The following is a 19,671-nucleotide window of genomic DNA, read 5'->3' on the forward strand; positions in this document are numbered from 1 at the left end:
CCAAATAAATATTGCTCTGGACATTATATCATGGGTTATTGGAACATTTGGATGCAAAAAAAAAATGTTCTCGACATTGTATCATTGGTTGTTGGAACATCTAGATGCAAAGTAGCATGAGAATCTTCGATAGTGAATCCCTAGGTGTCTGATCATGGAGAATTCTACTCAAGAATGACTTAAAAGATTGTGGGGTATAGAGTGAAACAAAAGAACGTCAATTGCCTCGAGAACTAGATTGACCAAAAAGTTCGCTAAGATAGTTCGCTAAGAGCATCTCCAACAATAGACCAAAAAGTTAAAGACCAAAAACTGATTTTAGGTGCCGAGAGAGAAGGTAATATGTCAAATTTGGCTCATATTCATGGCAAATCAGAAGAATTCAACGTAAAATTATGTATCTTAGATGTTATATTCACTACATTCCTAGCAATATCACATTCAATAAAAATGGATACAAAAATATAATTTTCTTGCGAATCAACCTGTGGTTGAGTTGGTTAGGTGGACAGTGATATCCCTAACCCACTAGGGTTCAAATCCTGGTGCTCGCAGTATTCCTAGATTTATTTCAGGATTTCCGGCGATGCGCTTTCAGTGGGAGGAGACGTTCCCGTCGACGACGAGGCGCCTACGGTGACTTCGTAAATCTCAAGATGATATGCCGGCTCAGTCTCTCGGAGATGCTCATAGGGGTAGGATGTGCGTGCGTGCGTTCATAGGGGTGAGTGTATGCGCGTGTATATGAGCGCTTGTGTCTGTACTGATGCTCAAAAAAAATTATAATTTCCTTTGCAGCATCTCGCCGAACATGTTGGGTGCGATGAGCTCACTTCTGGCCAATTGAGTTCAACGGGGACGAGAGGGATGCCAATCAGTGGGGGATGGTGACGGGAAGGAGGCCGAAGGCCAAGGGATCCGACGCGACGACCAATTTTGACGATGGGAACTCGCCCATGTGCCGAGAGTGATCACCTTGGGGTGGAGCGGCGACAGTGACAGTTGGGGAAGGACTTACGTCGATGGGACCGGGCGGCGGCATGGGGAGCTTGGTGGTGTTCGGGGCGGACGATACAGACGGCGCCGAGGGGCGGAGTTCAAGGTGGAAACAATCTTTTGGTCACAGCTGCGTTTTTGGTCTGCTGTTGGAGATGTTCTATGTGTTGATAATTTTTTGTGAGCCACCGATAATTTTGCTTCATGCTATCCAGAACGAGAATCGTATAGTCTCTTTTGTATTTTCTTATTCTTTTTTGTAGATTGTAAACATGTTTTTTAATATACGTGAAAATAGCGTATACTGTTCTTGTTTAAAAAGAAGGCGTGGCTCGTATTCAAATCTGTTGGGCTGACTTCCGGTGCAATTTGCACACTTGTCTACATGTAAAAAAGGTCGTCTCTCAGTTACGCAATGTCAGAGCAACGGCAGAAGTCAGTTCTGACGGTCCACGCACTCTGTGGAAAAAGTATTCCATGGTACTTCTAGAAAGAGGATAGTATATTGTTTCTTGTATAGATCATGTGACCCAATAGAGATTGGTGCTTCTAATCCATTGCGAGGAAATACAAGATGCACCATAAACATCAGATTAGTTGGCTGCTGGTGAGCTAGGCCCCATAGATTCCAGTTTAATTCTTCAGGCAAAACGGCAGCTGATGCAGATGTTTTAAGAGGTGTCAGCATATGAAGTTGGTACGCACGCATTCCCCCGCCCGCACCGAAAGAAAAGAAGAGACTTCACGAAATGCGCAGATTGGTGCACCTAACGCGAACCAGAATTTCACCATCGCGGAAAAGACTATCCACGCACACCTAATCGGCCAATGATGACCTTTGCTGGAACATCCGATGCTCATCACGGGGTTCGGACAAATACGAGGCCCAGTGTGTTCCTTTTTCTTTCTTTCCAAATAATTTGCCGAGTGCGCAGTTTGACGTGCTCAAATCAAAACCACCGGCCATGTCAAATGGTTTCGTGTCATGCATGTGGCAGTGGGGTGTGTGCGTCGTGAATGGAGAGCTTCAAGTTTGAATTTTCCTCCTCTGACGCTGTCTGTTTTACTTAGATAATAGCTTTGCAGAAAGAAAAAGGCAAAGCAAAAGAGCACGCGTGGCTTTGCTCGGGGCCTGGGAGCTCCCTCCGGTGGACCAGCCGAGCCGCCCCAGGAAAGACTAGGTTTACAAGACGCAATCTCCCAACGGGAACCGCGACCGAGGCTTCATTTTTTCTCGTCCGTTTGGTAAGCGAGAAAGGGACGCGTATGCGCATCATTTCTCGTAGGATGGAACGGGTTCACATACTGCACGGTGTTGCTATGTGCTGCACATTTGTCACCCGGGTCAACACGACGCCGGGCACGCACATCTTTGTCATGAAAATAGTTAGCCGGCCGGAAAAAGATCGACAAAGCGTATGGATCAAAGGAACCGGATCATCATAAGCTATCTCAATGCCAGATGTATCTTAATAACTTCCCTATAGTCCATTGTGCCGTCCAACGGCGCGGGTGCCTGTGGAAAACTATTGTGACCGTGGCTTGTTTGCCCAGCGACAAGTCAATTTTGAACGATGGCCAAATGTGGAGTCGATTGTGCAAATCCGCGACGTCATACGGAGGACATCGCGGTCTCGCAACCAACCAACCGGCACCGTACATGTGCGTCCGCAGGAGTACAGCGGGGCCCACCCGAGAAAATGACCGGGTTTGTTTGAAAGCAAAGCGTCCCGTATGGTAGCGGGTTTGGACCGGCATCAGCTTTGTGCTTATCGTAAAGACCCGATTTGGTTGCCTCTGCCGGTCTCCCGCGCCCCTCCCTCCAGTCCGGTCCAGCGAACCAACGTGCCTGCCCCGTAGTAGTACCAAACCGTAAAAAATGTGGCGGCCTAGTTTTGAATTTGTCTCTGCTCGTGCTCGTCCAAACCGTCCAAAACCCCGAGCCGACCCAAGCCAGCCGCGCGGCACGAGGTCTCCAGTCTCCTCCTCGAGCAGTGAGATCTCCTCTCCCCCCGCTGGCGGTGCAGCCCATCGAATCGAGCCCCACCCACCATCACCACCCACGACCGCGACCCTTTCTCCGCCACGCCCGAAAGGAAAAGAAATAATCAATGAGAGCCCCCCTCCCCTCCCTGCACGGCGCCTATTCGCTCCCTCGCTCGGTCGGTCAGCTCGTCGCGTGGACTCGAAGCCTCGCTCAGCAGGCATCCTTCCCTTTCCTTCGCTCCGCTTCGTCCCTACAGACCGTCAGACCCCCATCCCTCTCCCAACTCCAAGCTCCAAAGCCCGCTTGCTGAGACCGAGCTTCTCTCCCCCCCTCCCCGTCGCTCCCTCTCCCGCCACCTTGCGCTCGCTCGCTTGCTGCGGCGCGCCGAGCTACCTCCGCCGTCCGCCTCGCTCGCTCGCTCCAGCGGCGGCAGAGGCCAGACGGGCAGCCCGAGCCGTCCCCTGCCGAGCGGCCCTCGCATTGCGGCTGCGCCTCGTGGATTTCCGGTCGCATTGTGAGACGGGCGGGGATCGCTCGGGTGGTGCCAGCGCGGCGCGGCGCGGCGGCGGTGGAGTGTCCTCGTGCTGCGCCTGATCTCGCGCCCCCAGATTCGTCGCCGTTCCGGTGATCTGCGCATTTGCTCTGCTGGACAGTATCCGGCGGTGAGTATCTCTCTCTCTCTCTCTCTCTTTTCCCCGTCGAAAGGGAACTGTCGGTGGGTGTAAGTGGGGGCTGTCGCGAGATTCGCGTTGCCTATTTCGTGCGGTAGCTTTTCCTAAATACGCAGTCGGATTATTTCTTTGGCTGCTGCAATTTCTTTCTTTTATTTTTTTGCTGCAATTTCTTTCGACTTTTCGCGATCTCACTAGTGCACTTCTTTATTGGGCCTTGCTTAATTTACGTGTCGCGTCTACTTTTTAATCAGTAATAATTGGAACTAGCTAGTGTTTGACGCAGTTCCTTTTTCGCGTTTTCCTAAATAAAATTGTTGTCTCCTCTGAATTTCCTCGGTGAGAAATGGTTTGGCAGCCTCGTTTTGAAACTGTTTTCTGCTGCCGGTTCGCACTTAATTGCGCCCCCCCCTTGAAAGGGGATAATTTGGTTAGATCGGCTGGGAGCTAGTATTAATTTCAGATACGGCTATTTAAATTCCAGTTCGTAATCATGTTATGGCGAGGGGATGTCCTAGTCTCGGTTGGCGGCACCGTGACATGAAGGCAAATATCTATTGTAGCCATTTTAGGATGCTGGAGTATTTTACAAGTAGATGAGGCTTGTTTGCCACGTGAGATCGATTCTGACATCCTAATTGTACATACATACTTTTCACACAAAAAAACATAACATACATGTCTGTAATCATGTTGTTATTTATGCCATAGTATTTGCAACATGGATGATCATATACTCCAAGCCTTGTGTAGCTGTGTTATGTGACGCCGTTGATGCAATTCACTTCTCAGTGCGGTTTTTTTTTTCCCGATAAAGGCCGGATTTTATTAGCTCAAAAGGGAGCAACAAGGGGATACAAATGCGGTTAAGTACCACATTAGTTCTTTTACTGGATAGAGTCCATTTTTTATACCGCTCCTTTACCTTTGCAGGACACAGTGACTCGCCTCAGTTTCGCTGATACACTTCTGTGTGCTAATGCGGTTATAAAGCTTTCATCACACCTCTGGAACGTTTGTGTGACCTTCAAGGCGTTGATGAGCACTGAACAACGGTGGCAGTTCAGCAGGAATTGACTTGACTGGCTGAGTTAGATGGGTTAGTTGTGAACTGAGATTCTATGGATGCGTGATATTTTAGGCTGAAAATACAGTGAATGTGACCCTCATACCAACTTGTCATATCAGTTTTGAGTGATGAAGAAATGGCACGGTGGTTCTGTCATAGTATGTTTGTTCCTAATCTTGATGTTAAGATATGTGATATTGGATAGCCCGCTTGCTGAAAGATCTCTTCAGTATGTCTTCCAACAAAATAGCACGGCACAGCTACACTGGTTAGATGTTCCAAACCCACCTGCACTTCAGAATCCACAGAACTTCTCTCAAGTCATATCAACTGAATTGCTAGCTTCCAACCTTTCCATAACAAGAAATCTCTCTGATAGAGAAATACAGACATTGCATTCTTGGAATCATCTGAGGGACCTTGTAAATAATGCCCACATCCTACCAGATGGATTGGATGCAATCAAGGAAGCTGGAGTTGCATGGAGGAAGCTAAATGCAGCCCTTGAATATGATGACTCAGTTGTTTCATTCAATGGTAGCACACAGCATAAGGACAAAGAGAAGCAATGCCCATATTCCATTAGAAGAATGAATGTTACAAGGGTGGGTGATAGATTTGTCTTAAGAATTCCGTGTGGGCTTATTCAGGGCTCTTCGATAACTATTATTGGCACTCCTGGTGGTCTTCTGGGTAATTTTAAGATAGACTTAACTGGAGCTGCAGTCCCTGGTGAACCAGACCCTCCAATTGTGCTTCATTACAATGTCCGTCTTCTTGGTGATAAACTTACAGAAGATCCTGTAATTGTCCAAAATACATGGACTATAGCTGATGATTGGGGTTCTGAAGACCGTTGCCCATCTTCTGATTCGGATGCTAAGGACAGTGTAAAAGGTATCCATTCTTTCTCTGGTCCATATCTTACATTATTTCTTTTTTTTGATAAAGGGCATTTTTATTGACTCAAAATGTAGCATCAAGCGGATACAAAACATAATGAGCATCACCCGGCCTCTGCATAACTAAGATGCACATAGCCAAACAAAAACAAATTGAAAGAATATAAAAAAGACGACATATCAGCAATAGTAGGATCATGGTGAATACCCATGGCATGGTATTGGCATTGCATGTGAGTTATTCCTTCTAGAATCTGGTTCTGTAATCAGCAAATTTTATCCACCTTGTTAAAAGTTACTTGCCCCTGTATGTACCACCATAAATATGTACTGTGTCGAGGTATTGTATTATCTGATATCACTATGTCTGTCTATTTTTTTGCACACTTCTTATTTGTACCCTTAAGACCTGTTGAACAAAATGGATTTGGGTCTTGGTAAACAATATGTATTTTCTTTTGATGGCAGGCTTGACATATAGTTTTGTTTTCTGTTGTTTTTCAGTGGACGATTTGGAAAAATGTAGCAGCATGGTGGGCAAAGCCCACAAACAGATCTTGGCCTCAAAGTCACATTCTAATTTTTCAAGCATGCAACCTACAAGGAAAACAACTGCAGAACCTAAAAAATATTATCCCTTCAAACAAGGATATCTTGCTATAGCAATTCTTCGTGTTGGAGCAGAGGGGATCCATATGACTGTAGATGGGAAACATGTCACTTCCTTTGCATTTCGAGAGGTGAGTTGTGTATAAGATATTTGTTTTGCTATTGCATTTTGTAACAGTGTCTAGACAAACTGATTTTGCCAGGGTAACAATTTTGTTGTTGTGTCTTCGGATGGTCTGTGAAAGTTATTGTTCCATACTCTCATTATCGAACTATTTTCTGTCCATGTTTCAAAGTATGTTCTTATTACTAATCTACCACATTTTGACCAGGATTTGGAGCCTGGGTTTGTTGGGGAAGTAAGGATTGAAGGAGATATTAAATTGCTGTCTGTGCTAGCGAGTGGCTTGCCTACAACAGAGGACTTTGAGCATGTCACTGACTTGGAAATATTGAAGGCTCCACCTGTCCCTACGAATAAATCCATTGATCTTTTTATTGGGATATTCTCTACAGCAAATAATTTTAAACGCAGAATGGCGGTTCGAAGAACGTGGATGCAGTACGATGCTGTCCGTTCAGGAAAAGTCGCAGTTCGGTTCTTTGTTGGCCTGGTAAGGATGAAAGGCACATAATATTATATCTTACAGTAATTTGTATGCCATATAGTAGTTATACCTACATAAATGCAATATGTGTACATTTGTCAAATAATAGGTGTAGAGCTGCATACCACAAGGCTCCATTCATGTTTTTCCTCACAAACAAACATGCTTAGTCCTCACTTTGTGCGTGGTTGGGGTGGGGGGTATCATGCCTGTGCAGTGACCACCTTATTGAAGATCTTTCTCCTTTGTTGATTGCATTTGCGTTCACTGTGTACTTGCTTAGCCCTCATCACAAGAAACAATCTTTGAAATTTTGTCAAAACTCTTCTTGTGTCCTGTTGTATACTAGAATTACCGCTCTTCACTTCATGGTCAATACTCATGTACCCCTTTGGCTTCTTTGATAAATAAAAGCATAAAAATGAGGTGGTGAACGAGGAGCTCTGGAACGAAGCACGGACATATGGAGACATCCAATTGATGCCATTTGTTGATTATTACAGCTTGATTCTTTGGAAGACGATTGCCATTTGCATATATGGGGTATGTATATACTTTTTGAGGAGAATTTCTTTAATTTCTTTGCGGGTAGATTTTTATTTGGGAGTACAGTGGAACCCTGGGAACTCTGCCTGCAGCCTGCATTTTCTGACATCACTTTTCTTGTGCAGACAAATGTACTTTCAGCCAAGTATGTTATGAAAACCGATGATGACGCTTTTGTTCGTGTAGATGAGATACTTTCGTCCCTACATCAAGTAAATATCAGCCATGGACTGCTGTATGGTCGTGTCAATTCTGATTCTCAGCCTCACCGAGATCCGTATAGCAAGTGGTACATAACTTCAGAGGTAACATTTTAAATTATATTTTTTTCTATTGCACAATTATGCAAGCGTGTTTTTAGCACAGGGAAAGTCTTTATCTGCGCGATGGAAATTTAGTTTTTGTTCAAACCAATGATGGAAACTTCACCACTACTGTGTTTTGGACGGCCATGTATATTGTGCATTATCATTTATCATGTAGCAGATGCTTAGCAAATGTTTCCGCTGTTACCTGCCTTTATGTAGGAATGGCCTGAAGAAAGTTATCCCCCATGGGCACATGGACCAGGGTACATTGTATCTGAGGACATAGCAAAAGAAGTTTACAGGAAACACAAAAGAGGGGAGCTAAAGGTATGCACCCTTCTAAAATTTGTAAAAGGGCACCCTCTTTTCCAGCAGAGATAATTAATTCTCTTCAGTTGCTTCAGTCTGAAACTTGAAGGCAGCTTAGAGAAAACACCATGCTCTCCAGCCGTTTGTCCCTGCTGTGGTGCGGAATATTAACCGGCGATTTTGACTTGCAGATGTTCAAGCTGGAGGATGTGGCGATGGGAATATGGATCAATGAGATGAGGAAGGAAGGCATTGATGTCACGTACCAGAACGACGGAAGGATCTTGGTGGAAGGCTGTGAGGATGGGTATGTGGTTGCCCACTACCAGGAGCCAAGGCAGATGATGTGCCTCTGGGACAAATTCCAGAAAACAAAGCGAGGAAACTGTTGCAACGAGTAAGGGTGAACGATCTTCTATGTTCTGATGGCTACTGCTTGCTGGCATCTAACGGCAAGTTTGAGAACATCCATGAAAGAGGAGCCAGAGAGCTTCTCGCGGATGGTTTCTGATCACAATTGACAGGCCACAATTTTTTTCTGACATCGGCCATTCTTTTGTGTCCGTGTTCTGGAGTAGTTCCCTGGCTTACAACCATATATTTTTGTAGGAGATGTAGTAGGTCCCTTCGGTTTTGGCCATAGGTAGGGAGGTGTGGCTGCTTGTAACATATCATACGAGAACGTAGGGCTACATTTTTAGGATAGTTGGGAGGGCCAGCTTTAGCCAAGAAAAATCAGTGGATGAATTTTGCATCCGTGTAAAGCTATTCGAGAACCACTTGTATAATTGATAGTCCACTTGTGTTTCGTATTGGAGCAACTCTAGGGGAAGTGCATGGATGAACCCGGATACATATGAATCCACTTTGAAAAACACATTTCTAAATGCTAAAAAAATCTGGAAAAAGTTGCACGGGTATGTCTCCATGTTCTATGTGCATGCATAAAGTTTCATGGAAAAATAACTTTTTTTGTGACCTGTGCAAAAAAGACAATAAATTGTGTTGTGTAACACTATTTAGAAGCACTGAAATTCGTCTTTTTTGTGGAGACAAAACAAAAAGACATTTTTCATAAAACTTTGTGCCGTGTGCATATATTTGTGAACATGTATGCGTGATTTTTTTTTAATTTTTCGACGCTTTAAAACATGCTTAAAATGCATTTAAAAAAAAATGGGTACATATGCCCATGGGTGCAGGGGTGCCCTCTCGCAACTCTAGGCACTATATTCTCGTCCCGCAAAATCATTTTACGGTTCCTTCTAAAACGATTTTGCAGGAATTGATGCGCCCTGACATAACAGATCTGCTATCGCAAACTGCAAATTTAAAAATATACATCATACATAGCTCCTGGCGCTACAAAGTTCATCACAACACACCAGGGTTCATACATAGATAAATTTAGATCTAATAGATAGGGAGGCAGTGGCTTAGTTGTTGACGACGAGGAGGAATGCCTCCACTGACCCGCGGCAAGCGTGGGCGTAGGCGTGCTCCTTCTCCGCTGTGGTAAGCATGTCGACTGCCCCTTCTTCTCCGGATAATGGTTAATATCTAGGAGTGGATAATGGTTTATCATGTGTGTTAACATGCATTTAAAATAGTTATAATGTAGTATGATAGGATGGTATCCTTCTCTGAATGATTCAAGTGGCTTAACTTGGCACATGTTCACGCATGTCGTTGAATCAAAACTAACAAAGCCTCTATGATATTTATGTTCATGGTGTTTTATATCATACCCATGCTTGTATTCAATGTTGATTAATCTCAATGCATATTTATGTCAATTGTCGCTCTCTAGTTGGTCGCTCCTCAATCTATTTGCTAGCCATCACTTGTACTAAGCAGGAATACCGCTTGTGCATCCACTTCCTTAAACCCAAAGTTATTTCATATGATCCACCATACTGATAACCCACAAGTATAGGGGATTGCAACAGTTTTCGAGGGTAGAGTATTGAACCCAAATTTATATATTTGACACAAGGGGAGCCAAAGAATATTTGAAGGTATTAGCGGTTGAGTTGTCCATTCAACCACATCTGGAAATTAATTATTTGCAGCAAGTAATCAGTAGCATAGTAATATGATAGTTTTGATAGTAGTGACAACAGCAATAGTAACCGTAACAGTGATAGCAGTAATTTTGTATCAAGTGTAACAATGATGATAGCAGTAGTAACTTAGCAGAAACATATAAGATAAATTCGTAGGCATTGGATCGGTGACTTGTTGGATGATATTCATCATGTGACAGTTATAACCTAGGGCTATTCGACACTAGCTCCAGTTCATCGATATAATGTAGGCATGTATTCCGTAAATAGTCATATGTGCTTTATTAAAAGAACTTGCATGACATCTTTTGTCCTACCCTCCCGTGGCAGCGGGGTCCATATTGAAAACTAAGAGATATTAAGGCCTCCTTTTAATAGAGAACCGAAACAAAGCATTAACACATAGTGAATACATGAACTCCTCAAACTACGGTAATCACCGGAAGAAGTCTCGATTATTGTCACTCCGGGGTTACCGGATCATAACACGTAGTAGGTGACTATAACTTGCAAGATCGGATCTAGAACATGGATATAATGATGATAACATAAACCGTTCAGATCTGAAGTCATGGCACCCGGGCCCAAAGTGACAAGCATTAAGCATGGCAAAGTCATAGCAACATCATTCTAAGAACATAGTGGATACTAGGGATCAAGCCCTAACAAAACTAACTCGATTACACGATGAATCTCATCCAACTCCTCACCGATCAGCGAGCCTACGAAGGAATTACTCACTCCCGGTGGGGAGCATCATGGAATTGGCGATGGAGAAGGGTTGGTGACGACGAAGAACGAAGATCCCCTCCCCGGAGCCCCAAATAGACTCCAGATCTACCCTCCCGAGGAAGAATAGGGCTTGGCGGCGGCTTCGTCTCGTGAATCGCGATAATTCTTTCTTCCTGATTTTTCTCTCCGAAAATAGGATTTTATAGCGTTGGTTTCAAGGTCAGTGGGGCCACCAGGTGGGGACAACCCACCTGGGCGCACCCTGGTGGGTTGTGCCCACCCAGGTGCCCCTCTCCGGCAGGTCTTGGCTCCATAAATTCTTATTATTGATATAAAAATCCTCGCAAAGTTTCATTCCATTTCGAGAACTTTTATTTCTGCACAAAAACAACGCCATGGTAGTTCTGCTGAATACAGCGTCAGTCAGGGGTTAGTTTCATTCAAATCATGCAAATTAGAGTCCAAACCAAGAGGAAAATCGTTAGGAAAAGTAGATACGTTGGAGACGTATCAACTCCCCCAAGTTTAAACCTTTTCTTGTCCTTAAGCAATTCAGTTAATAAACTGAAAGTGAAAAAGAAAAACTTTTACGAACTATTTTGCTCTTGTTTGCCCCACCCAGGTTTTCAGCCAACATTATAACTAACCATGTCAACAATAACTCTTAAAGATTATAATAACTCATATCAATGACATAATCAGCTAGCGAGCAATAATAAGATATCTCAAACAGCAACACATTGTCAAAACAACCATGATATAATATGATAATAGTGGTATCTCGCTAGCCCTTTCTGAGACCGCAAAACATAAATGCAGAGGACCTCCAAAGTTCAAGCAGCGAATATACATTGTAATTCATGGTAGAAAAGATCCAATCATGATGCACCCAACATTAGCTACACATAATGCATAAATCATGACAGTTGCGCTCCCTCAGTTTCCGGCGCTTGTTTTAGAAGGTGGTGACACAACATAAAAGTAAATATATAGTCCCTTCGCAGAGGGAAGCAATGATTTGTAGAGGTGCCAGAGCTCAATTTTTAAAACAGAGTTAAATGATATTTTGAGGCATGCACCCTTCTCATTTACTTCACGACTATCAGTTATCAATATCTCCCATGCTAAACAAGCTAGTGGCGGTTCCCAAGCGATAAAAGTAAAGGTTTTGACTCCATTGGGAGTTTTTGTTTGATTATTCGAGCGATTAACTCCTTTTGTATTTTGCAGTTTGGGACTGGGCATCCCTAATACCGCCCTTTTCTCGTGCGATGGCGAGTGAATAAACACTCGACCTGAGAATAACCCGCTTAGCATGGAAGATACCGACCACCTCCTGTCGTTCCATGAACGATCCAGGCACACAAAACGGATAAATTTTTTAGAAGTTTTTAGAGGTGGCACATGCAAATTTACTTAGGACGACAGGGTAATACCGTATATAGGTAGGTATGATGGACTCATCTGGAATAACTTTGGGTTCAAGGTTTTTGATGTACAAGAAGAATTCCCACTTAGTACAGGCGAAGGCTAGCAATTAGATTGAGAAGCGGCCAACTATAAAGCAACAACGATCATAACCGTACATTATGCATAAGTAACATTGGACAGTAGCATGAGTAGGATATGAACACCATGAACATAAATATCATAGAGGCTATGTTGGTTTTGATTCAACTACATGCATGAACATGCGCCAAGTCAAGCCACTCGAACATTCAGAGGAGGATACCATATCATCATACTACATCACAATCATTTTAACACAATGTTGATATCCAAGATAAATCATTATCAACTCCCAGCTACTTATGCATGGCATGAGAAACTATAATCTCTAATTTTCATTGCAAACATGTTTAATCATAATGGGTTGAATCATAGATAATAGGTTAAACATATTTACACAGACAGAACAAGTCGAGTTCATACCAGTTTCTCTCTGCCACAGCCAGTTCATCAAATGTCGTCATTATTGCCTTTCACTTGCACGACCGAATGATACGAAAATAATAATAGTGCATGAGTGCCGTGGACTAAGCTGGAATCTACAAACATTTTATTCAACAGAAGAAGACAAGGTAAAATGCGCTCTCTATTAGTTCAACAATTACTCAAATGAGAGCCACTCAACATTTTCATCGTGGTCTTCTCCTCGGTACAACTCGAATAAAAAGAAAAGAAATTCAGAGAAATACACTAAAATAATTTTTGAGTTTTTGGTTTTCTTGAACAAGCAAATAAAAAGCAAAAACAAGAAAAACTATTTACGCGGGAAAGCTCCCAACAAGCAAAAGAAGAACAAGAAAATCTTTTTGGGTTTTCTTTTTAATATTAATATTACAACTAAGCATGCATGGAAAGTAAACTAGCTACAACTAATTTTTTGGGTATTCTAAAGTTTTTCAAACACACAAGAAGAAAGTAAGAAAAATAAATCTAAGCAACACAGACAAGATGAATAAGTGGGCATGAATGTAATGTCGGTGAGAAACACGTACTCCCCCAAGCTTAGGATTTTGGCCTAACTTGGTAGTCGATCAATAATCTGGACATTAGTTGGCGTGGTAGCTCACGGAGGCTCTTGGTGCGGATGTCTCGGCCCACCGTGCTGCCTCCACTGCTGCGTTGTGAGCTCGGGCCTCGCTCTCAAGAACAAAATATCTTTCTTTACTGTGATAATCAAAAAGAGTAGGCGCAGGCAAATATGTGTGCACAACAGATGTTTGGTTAAACATTAGATTGTAAGTGAAATTATCAACTTTTCCCCTAAGGATCTTATGTTCTTTTAAAGTTTCAAAATCTAAATATTACGTGGGTAGGATAGGATCAAAGGGCAAAGGTGAAACACCCAGCCCTCATGCTAAACACGTGGCATAAATTTCACCATAGAACCAGCCACTGTTAGCATTATGCTGGAGTCTGCATGCAATAATCGCTCCAAGGTTATAATTCCTTTCACCAGTGAGAGCGGTGCGAATGAGGCTCAAGTCTGGCGCACAAAGTATGCTGCAGTATTGCTTGCCTACTATGCATTTTCCGTAAATAATGCAAAATACTGAATTGCGGGAAAGTGAATGCTCTTTATTCTTCCTTGTCTCACCCCCTATTTTCACCGTAACAAAGGCTAGTCAAGAAGGATTCGAACTCAACCCTGGATGGCTCATCAAGAGAACCCCAAAATGGAAGTTTTCAATGGTAACCAAAATTCTCTAGTGGAACAGTAAATGGTTTATCATAAAGCATAAAAGACACCCTAGACTCACGAGGGAAAAATGTTAATCCTTTGACAAATGATTTAGTGAGAAGTTGGCGTTGTTCACACTTATCTGAAATGTAGGGATCGAGGCCGGCATTTTGAACATATTGCTCAAATTCCTCCTTAATGCCCACACGCACCATATATTTGTCGCAAGGCCATAAGAATATTTTGGTGGCAGCATCTCGTGTGGAATTTTCACTTGGTTCAACATAAGAACGGCGAGCAGAACTGTCACTAGAGGATGCCCCCGAGGATCGTCTCCTCGAAGAACTCCTTCCAAATAGGTCCATCATGTCCGCGTACAATTTTCTGGAAATAAAATTTTTGGGGGTGACAAAAATTTGTCAACAAATCTTTATAAGATTGGTAGCAACTACTCATAGGGATACATAGAAGCCATAGCAAGCATTCAAACTACTTATAACACTAAGAATTTAACATGCAAGCACATCTACAGCAGCACCAAGAGTAGCTAATTATTCAAAATATAAACCACTAATGCAAAAACTAATTGGACAAACGATGGAGTCATATACCAAGCAACAATCCCTCGAAACAGTTTTGGAAATGGAGCTTCGAGCAAAGAGATCGAAATCCACGGGTTTGAGCTCAAGAACACGGGAGAGAGAGCAATGGAGATTTTTTCTAGAGGTAAGTGATGATTTGGGATAAAGAGGTAAGTGAGGGGGCCCACGTGGGGACCACAACCCACCAGGGCGTGCCTAGGGGTGCTGGCGCGCCCAGGTGGGTTGTGCCCACCTGGTGCACCTCCCTCTGATGTTTATTGCACCAAAAATTCTTAAATATTCAGAAAAAGTTCGTATTAAATTTTTAGGGCATTCTGAGAACTTTCATTTTTGGGTCATTTTTTATTGCACGGGAAATTCAGAAAACAGACAAAACATGGCATTTTATTTTATTTAACTAAAAGACAGAGAATAAAAAGTAGGGACCGAAAGTAGTGCTTACTAAATTCATTAACTTCATACCGTTCAAAAATGATCCATTAGTAAGGTTGATCAAGTCTTATTAACAACCACTTTCGATTAGCATGAAAGCGAAGAACTTTCGTAAATCACTAGGTTACCTCAATGGGGATATGCATTTCCTCAACAATAAGCATTTCATATTTCTTTTTGACAGTAGGTAGAGGTATTTGAAAACTTCCAATAGTGATTGTTGGAGATTTTTCAATAACATTAATACCATTCACTTGGAATTGTTTCTTCAGAAAGTGCACCGTATGCTCATTGCCATTAATATGAAAAGTGACCTTGATTTTATTGCAATCAATAATAGCCCCTGCAGTATTCAAGAAGGGTCTACCATGGATAATCGACATGTTGTCGTCCTCGGGCATCTCAAGTATAACAAAGTCAGTCAAAATAGTAACATTAGCAACAACAACGGGCACATGCTCATAGATACCGATAGGTATGGCAGTTGATTTGTCAGCCATTTGCAAAGATATTTCAGTAGGTGTGAGTTTATTCAAGTCAAGTCTTTTATATAAAGAGAAAGGCATAACACTAACACCAGCTCCTAAATCACATTAAGCAGTTTTCACATAATTCTTTTTGATAGAGCAAGGTATAGTTGGCATTCCCAGATCTCCAAGTTTTTAGGTACTTCTTCATACTCCATCTTTAAAAGTATAATTAGCAAGCATAGTGGAGATTTCAGCTTCCGGTATTTTTCTCTTATTTGTGATGATGTGTAACACCCCGGTGTAATGACGCTACAGTAACCCTTGGGGTTAAGTTAATCATTTTGCTAAACAAGTGTTTGATCATCCTTGGTTCTCTCTCTTTTTAAATTCAAGTTGAATTCAATTTCAAATTCTGAATGAAATTCAAAATTGCTCAAACATGAAAGCTAAAATGTTCATCATGTGCCAATTAATCCATAACTAATATTGGTAGTGAACCAACATTTTTATAAAGTGTTTAAGTGGCCTAAACTACTTAAAACAGTGACCTAAGCAATAAATTAAATGCCTTTTTAATTTATAAAATGTGCAAACTATTTCAAAAGTCTCACAATCTTTTTGTGGCAGTGCACATTAATTCTTCGAAATTGTTTTGTCCAGTGGCATGATTTTGCAAAGTCATTATTGGCTAAAAAGAAAATGCAAAAGCTGCTGGAAAAAGAAAAAGAAACAAAAAAATAGAAAATAAAAAGAAAAGGGAAACCCCTGCCCCTGGGCCTAAGGACACAGAGACAGGCCCAACCGGCCAGGCCCAGCTCCCCGCCCCGATCGTCTCCCCACTGTTCCCCCGGTGCGCGTCGCTACAGGAGGCTAGTCGCCGCCGAACCACCTCGCCGGCGACGACCCCCGCGAGAGGATGAGGCCTCCACCGTCCGACGCCTCGGTCCCCTCCTCCCTGCCACTCCCAATTCCCCTCGCCCACTCCGCCTCTCCCTCTCCCCACAAGATCCCTCCTCGCTCTCCCTCTCGCTCCCCACCTCAATCGAGCGCCACCGTCACCATGGCTGTGCCGTAGTCGCGGCCACTGCCCACCCCGCGCCTCGCCAGCACGTCCACGAGACACGCCGTTGACCTCTACCTCGACTACGCCTCGCCATCGAGCTTGGGGATGGCCGCACGGACGGGATCGAGCTCGTCCCCATCTTCTCTGTCGCCGGTGACCGCCGTAGTCTCCAGCCACCTTTGCGCTCCTAAGCTGTCGCAGGCTTTTCATAGCCGCTCGGTGAGCTCCTCCCTCCCTCCATTCTTCTCCTCGCACCGCGTGTTTCCCCCTAGCTAGCTCGTCGCCGTTGCCGTGAGCTCATCGCCGCAGACCACCCCACCGTCATGGCTACCGTGGCCAGAGCTCGCGTCCGAGCTCGTACTCGAGCTCCTAGGGCTCGTAGGAGCCCAACGACGCTCTTCGCATCGCTCATCGTGCCCCACATCGCCATAGCCACCAACGCCTGATTCCAGCGTCGCGCTAAAGCCATAGATCGACGCGGAACGTTGTTCCCGTTCGAACGCGACCAACCGCCATTGATTTGTTCACCGGACGACAAAACCCGAGCTCCTCCCGCACGCGTCGCCATGTTTTGGGTCGCCGGAGCTGTCTCTGGCGCCGTTGCCAACGTGGCCTGGCAGGTGGGCGTTCTATGCCACTGACGCTGGGCCTCACGGGTCCCCGTTGACTGGTTTGACCATTCAACATGCTGACTGGGCTTCTCTGTGACGCCGACGTGCGGGCCCCATCGCGTAATTAGTTTAACTAAACCGGTTTTATAATTAAAATTAATTAGTTATTTAGTTAAGACACTCATAGGTGGGGTCCAGGTGTGAATTAACCTTGTTTTGTCTTAGTTAAACTTAGTTAAGCCCTCTGACTATGACATGTGGGTCCCATTAGACCCACAGGTCATGTTTGACCCTGGTCAGCGAGTCTGTTGACTGCTGACGTCATCCCCATGCAATGCTGATGTCATAATTCCATTTCTGTTAATTTAGATAATTCCAAAAAATGTTGAAATATTTAGAAAATCATAGCTAATAAACCGTAACTCGGATGAAAATGTTTTCTACATGAAAGTTGCTCAGAAAAATCCAACTAATCTGAATATGCAGTCCGTTTACCTATTAGATGCTTCTAACTATGTGAACATGGAACATTCCCCCTCCAGTCATCTGTCTGACTCAGGTCCGGAACCAGGAAAACATTCCCGGTTGAATTCCCCCTTCACCTATTCGTGTAGACATACGTTAGGTCACACCCGGCACGTCGTATTATCTTTTCATGCTTAGTGATGCATCTGTCTGCTCTGTATTTACTGTTTCTTCCCCCTCTTCTCTCCGGTAGACCCCGAGACCGATGCTGCCCCTGTGATCGACTACGTCGATGACACATCTTCCTTTTCAGCAGAGCTTCCACGCAAGCAAACCCCCCTTGAGCATTCCAATATCGCCCATTTCTTTCCCTCTCATGCTTGCATTAGAGCTGCTACTGCTTTTTGTATGATCCTATTCTGATGCATAGCCTGTTTTTGTTACCTGCTTTCATACCTTACCTGCTGCTTAGTATAGGTTGGTTAGAGATTCATCAATGACACCCACCTTGTCCCAGTTGCCCCTGCTTTATGTTCGATGACTCGATCAACGTGATCGACGTCCAGGCCCTGACACTGCACATCACCCCTTAGTTACTATTGAGTGCCGACACTACAAAAAAAGACACTTTCGTGATGATACGTGTTTTTCACAGTAGGTCATGTTTTCTGTGATGCATGTACATCCATGACAAATTTATGACAGAATCAAGATAGTCATACCTGTGCTGTCGTAGAGGTGTTCCATGGCATTACCAAAATTATCATCACGGAAGTGTCCACTTCCATGATGATAAATCACGCATCATGGAAGTGCTTTCGTCAAGGGTGACCGACACGTGGCATCCACCATAACGGAACACCGTTAAGCTATCGGGTCCGGTTTTGGATCTGATAACCCGCTAACAGCCCGGACCAATGAGGATTTTCCACGTGTAAAATTCTCATTGGCCGGAGGAAACACGTGTTGGCTCACCGCTGGGACAGATGTCATCCATTCATTAGGCAGGAGGCGCCTATAATACATCGACACATGGCACGGCCCAACAGAGGCCCATTCCGGTGAAAAGGCCGGCCCGTTTGACTTGGCCAAAAGGTAACGGGCCGGCCCACGGAAAGCCTGTTAACGACCTATTCGTATATAGCCCATTTACGCCCCGCTAACTCACGACCCGTTACAGCCTATCCGAATTAAGCCTAGTAGCTTCATCTGGGCCTTACAATACGATTCCAGCCTGTTGTAACTTCTGGCCCATGTATGGTCCATGATGTCTTTCGGCCCATACGAGACCATTTGTAACTCTTGGCCCATTAACGGCCCGTGGTGAATCTGGCCCGCAATGAACAGTGTACCCCTTTATACCCATTAACGGCCCATTATTCCATTGGGCCGTTTCCAACCCGTGTTATCTTTCAGCCTTCTCAGGGCCCATTTATTCTTGGGCTCATTTCCAGCATTCGGTTACTTACGGCCCGTCATTGGCCTTTTCTGTCTGTGGGCCAAATTCAGCGCGCGGTTACAATCGGCCCGTTTGCGGCCCGTTACTTTGTTGGGCTGTTTTCCTAATGTCATCAAATACGGCCTATTAACGACGGCCTGTTATTGTCGGCCCATGAACGGACAATTCCAAATCTAGCCCGTTTATGACCCATAATGCAGTCTGTTATTGGCCCATGTTTGGCCTATCGATCATACGACACGTAGAAGGCCCACTGATGCTACGGCCCGTAGAAGTCCCATTCTTTCCACGGCCCTAAGAAGGCCCATTGTTTCAACGGCCCGTAGGAGGCCCATGGTAACTACAGTAAATATGTAGCCCATGGTTATTGTGGCCTAGTTTTAAAAAATAGGTTATTGCGGCCACTAGCAAACTGCGGAGAAAGAACTGCAATGACTACAAGCAAACAAATAAACAAGACAACAAGGAAATAAATAAGCAAGCAACTTACGCTAGGCTATCACGACTATTACACATATTACATCCACTGGGCATCAAAGTTCGCCACCAGTGCAAATATAGGGAACAAAGCAGCATATC

The 19,671-nt window shown here is 44.0% G+C and overlaps 1 protein-coding gene across 1 annotated transcript; it reads left to right on the plus strand.

Annotated features, from left to right (window-relative positions):
• The first annotated feature begins 3,127 nt into the window (after positions 1-3,127).
• LOC125520969 (beta-1,3-galactosyltransferase GALT1-like) lies at positions 3,128-8,813 on the plus strand. Its single transcript, XM_048686010.1, has 8 exons — positions 3,128-3,645; positions 4,588-5,620; positions 6,130-6,365; positions 6,567-6,848; positions 7,257-7,385; positions 7,514-7,693; positions 7,916-8,023; positions 8,197-8,813. Exons 2-8 carry the CDS (start codon positions 4,852-4,854, stop codon positions 8,404-8,406), a joined length of 1,914 nt encoding a protein of 637 aa, XP_048541967.1. The 5' UTR covers positions 3,128-3,645; positions 4,588-4,851; the 3' UTR covers positions 8,407-8,813.
• The last annotated feature ends 10,858 nt before the right edge of the window (positions 8,814-19,671 follow it).

The sequence above is a fragment of the Triticum urartu genome, chromosome 7, assembly GCF_003073215.2.
Source record: "Triticum urartu cultivar G1812 chromosome 7, Tu2.1, whole genome shotgun sequence".
Lineage (NCBI taxonomy): Eukaryota > Viridiplantae > Streptophyta > Magnoliopsida > Poales > Poaceae > Triticum > Triticum urartu.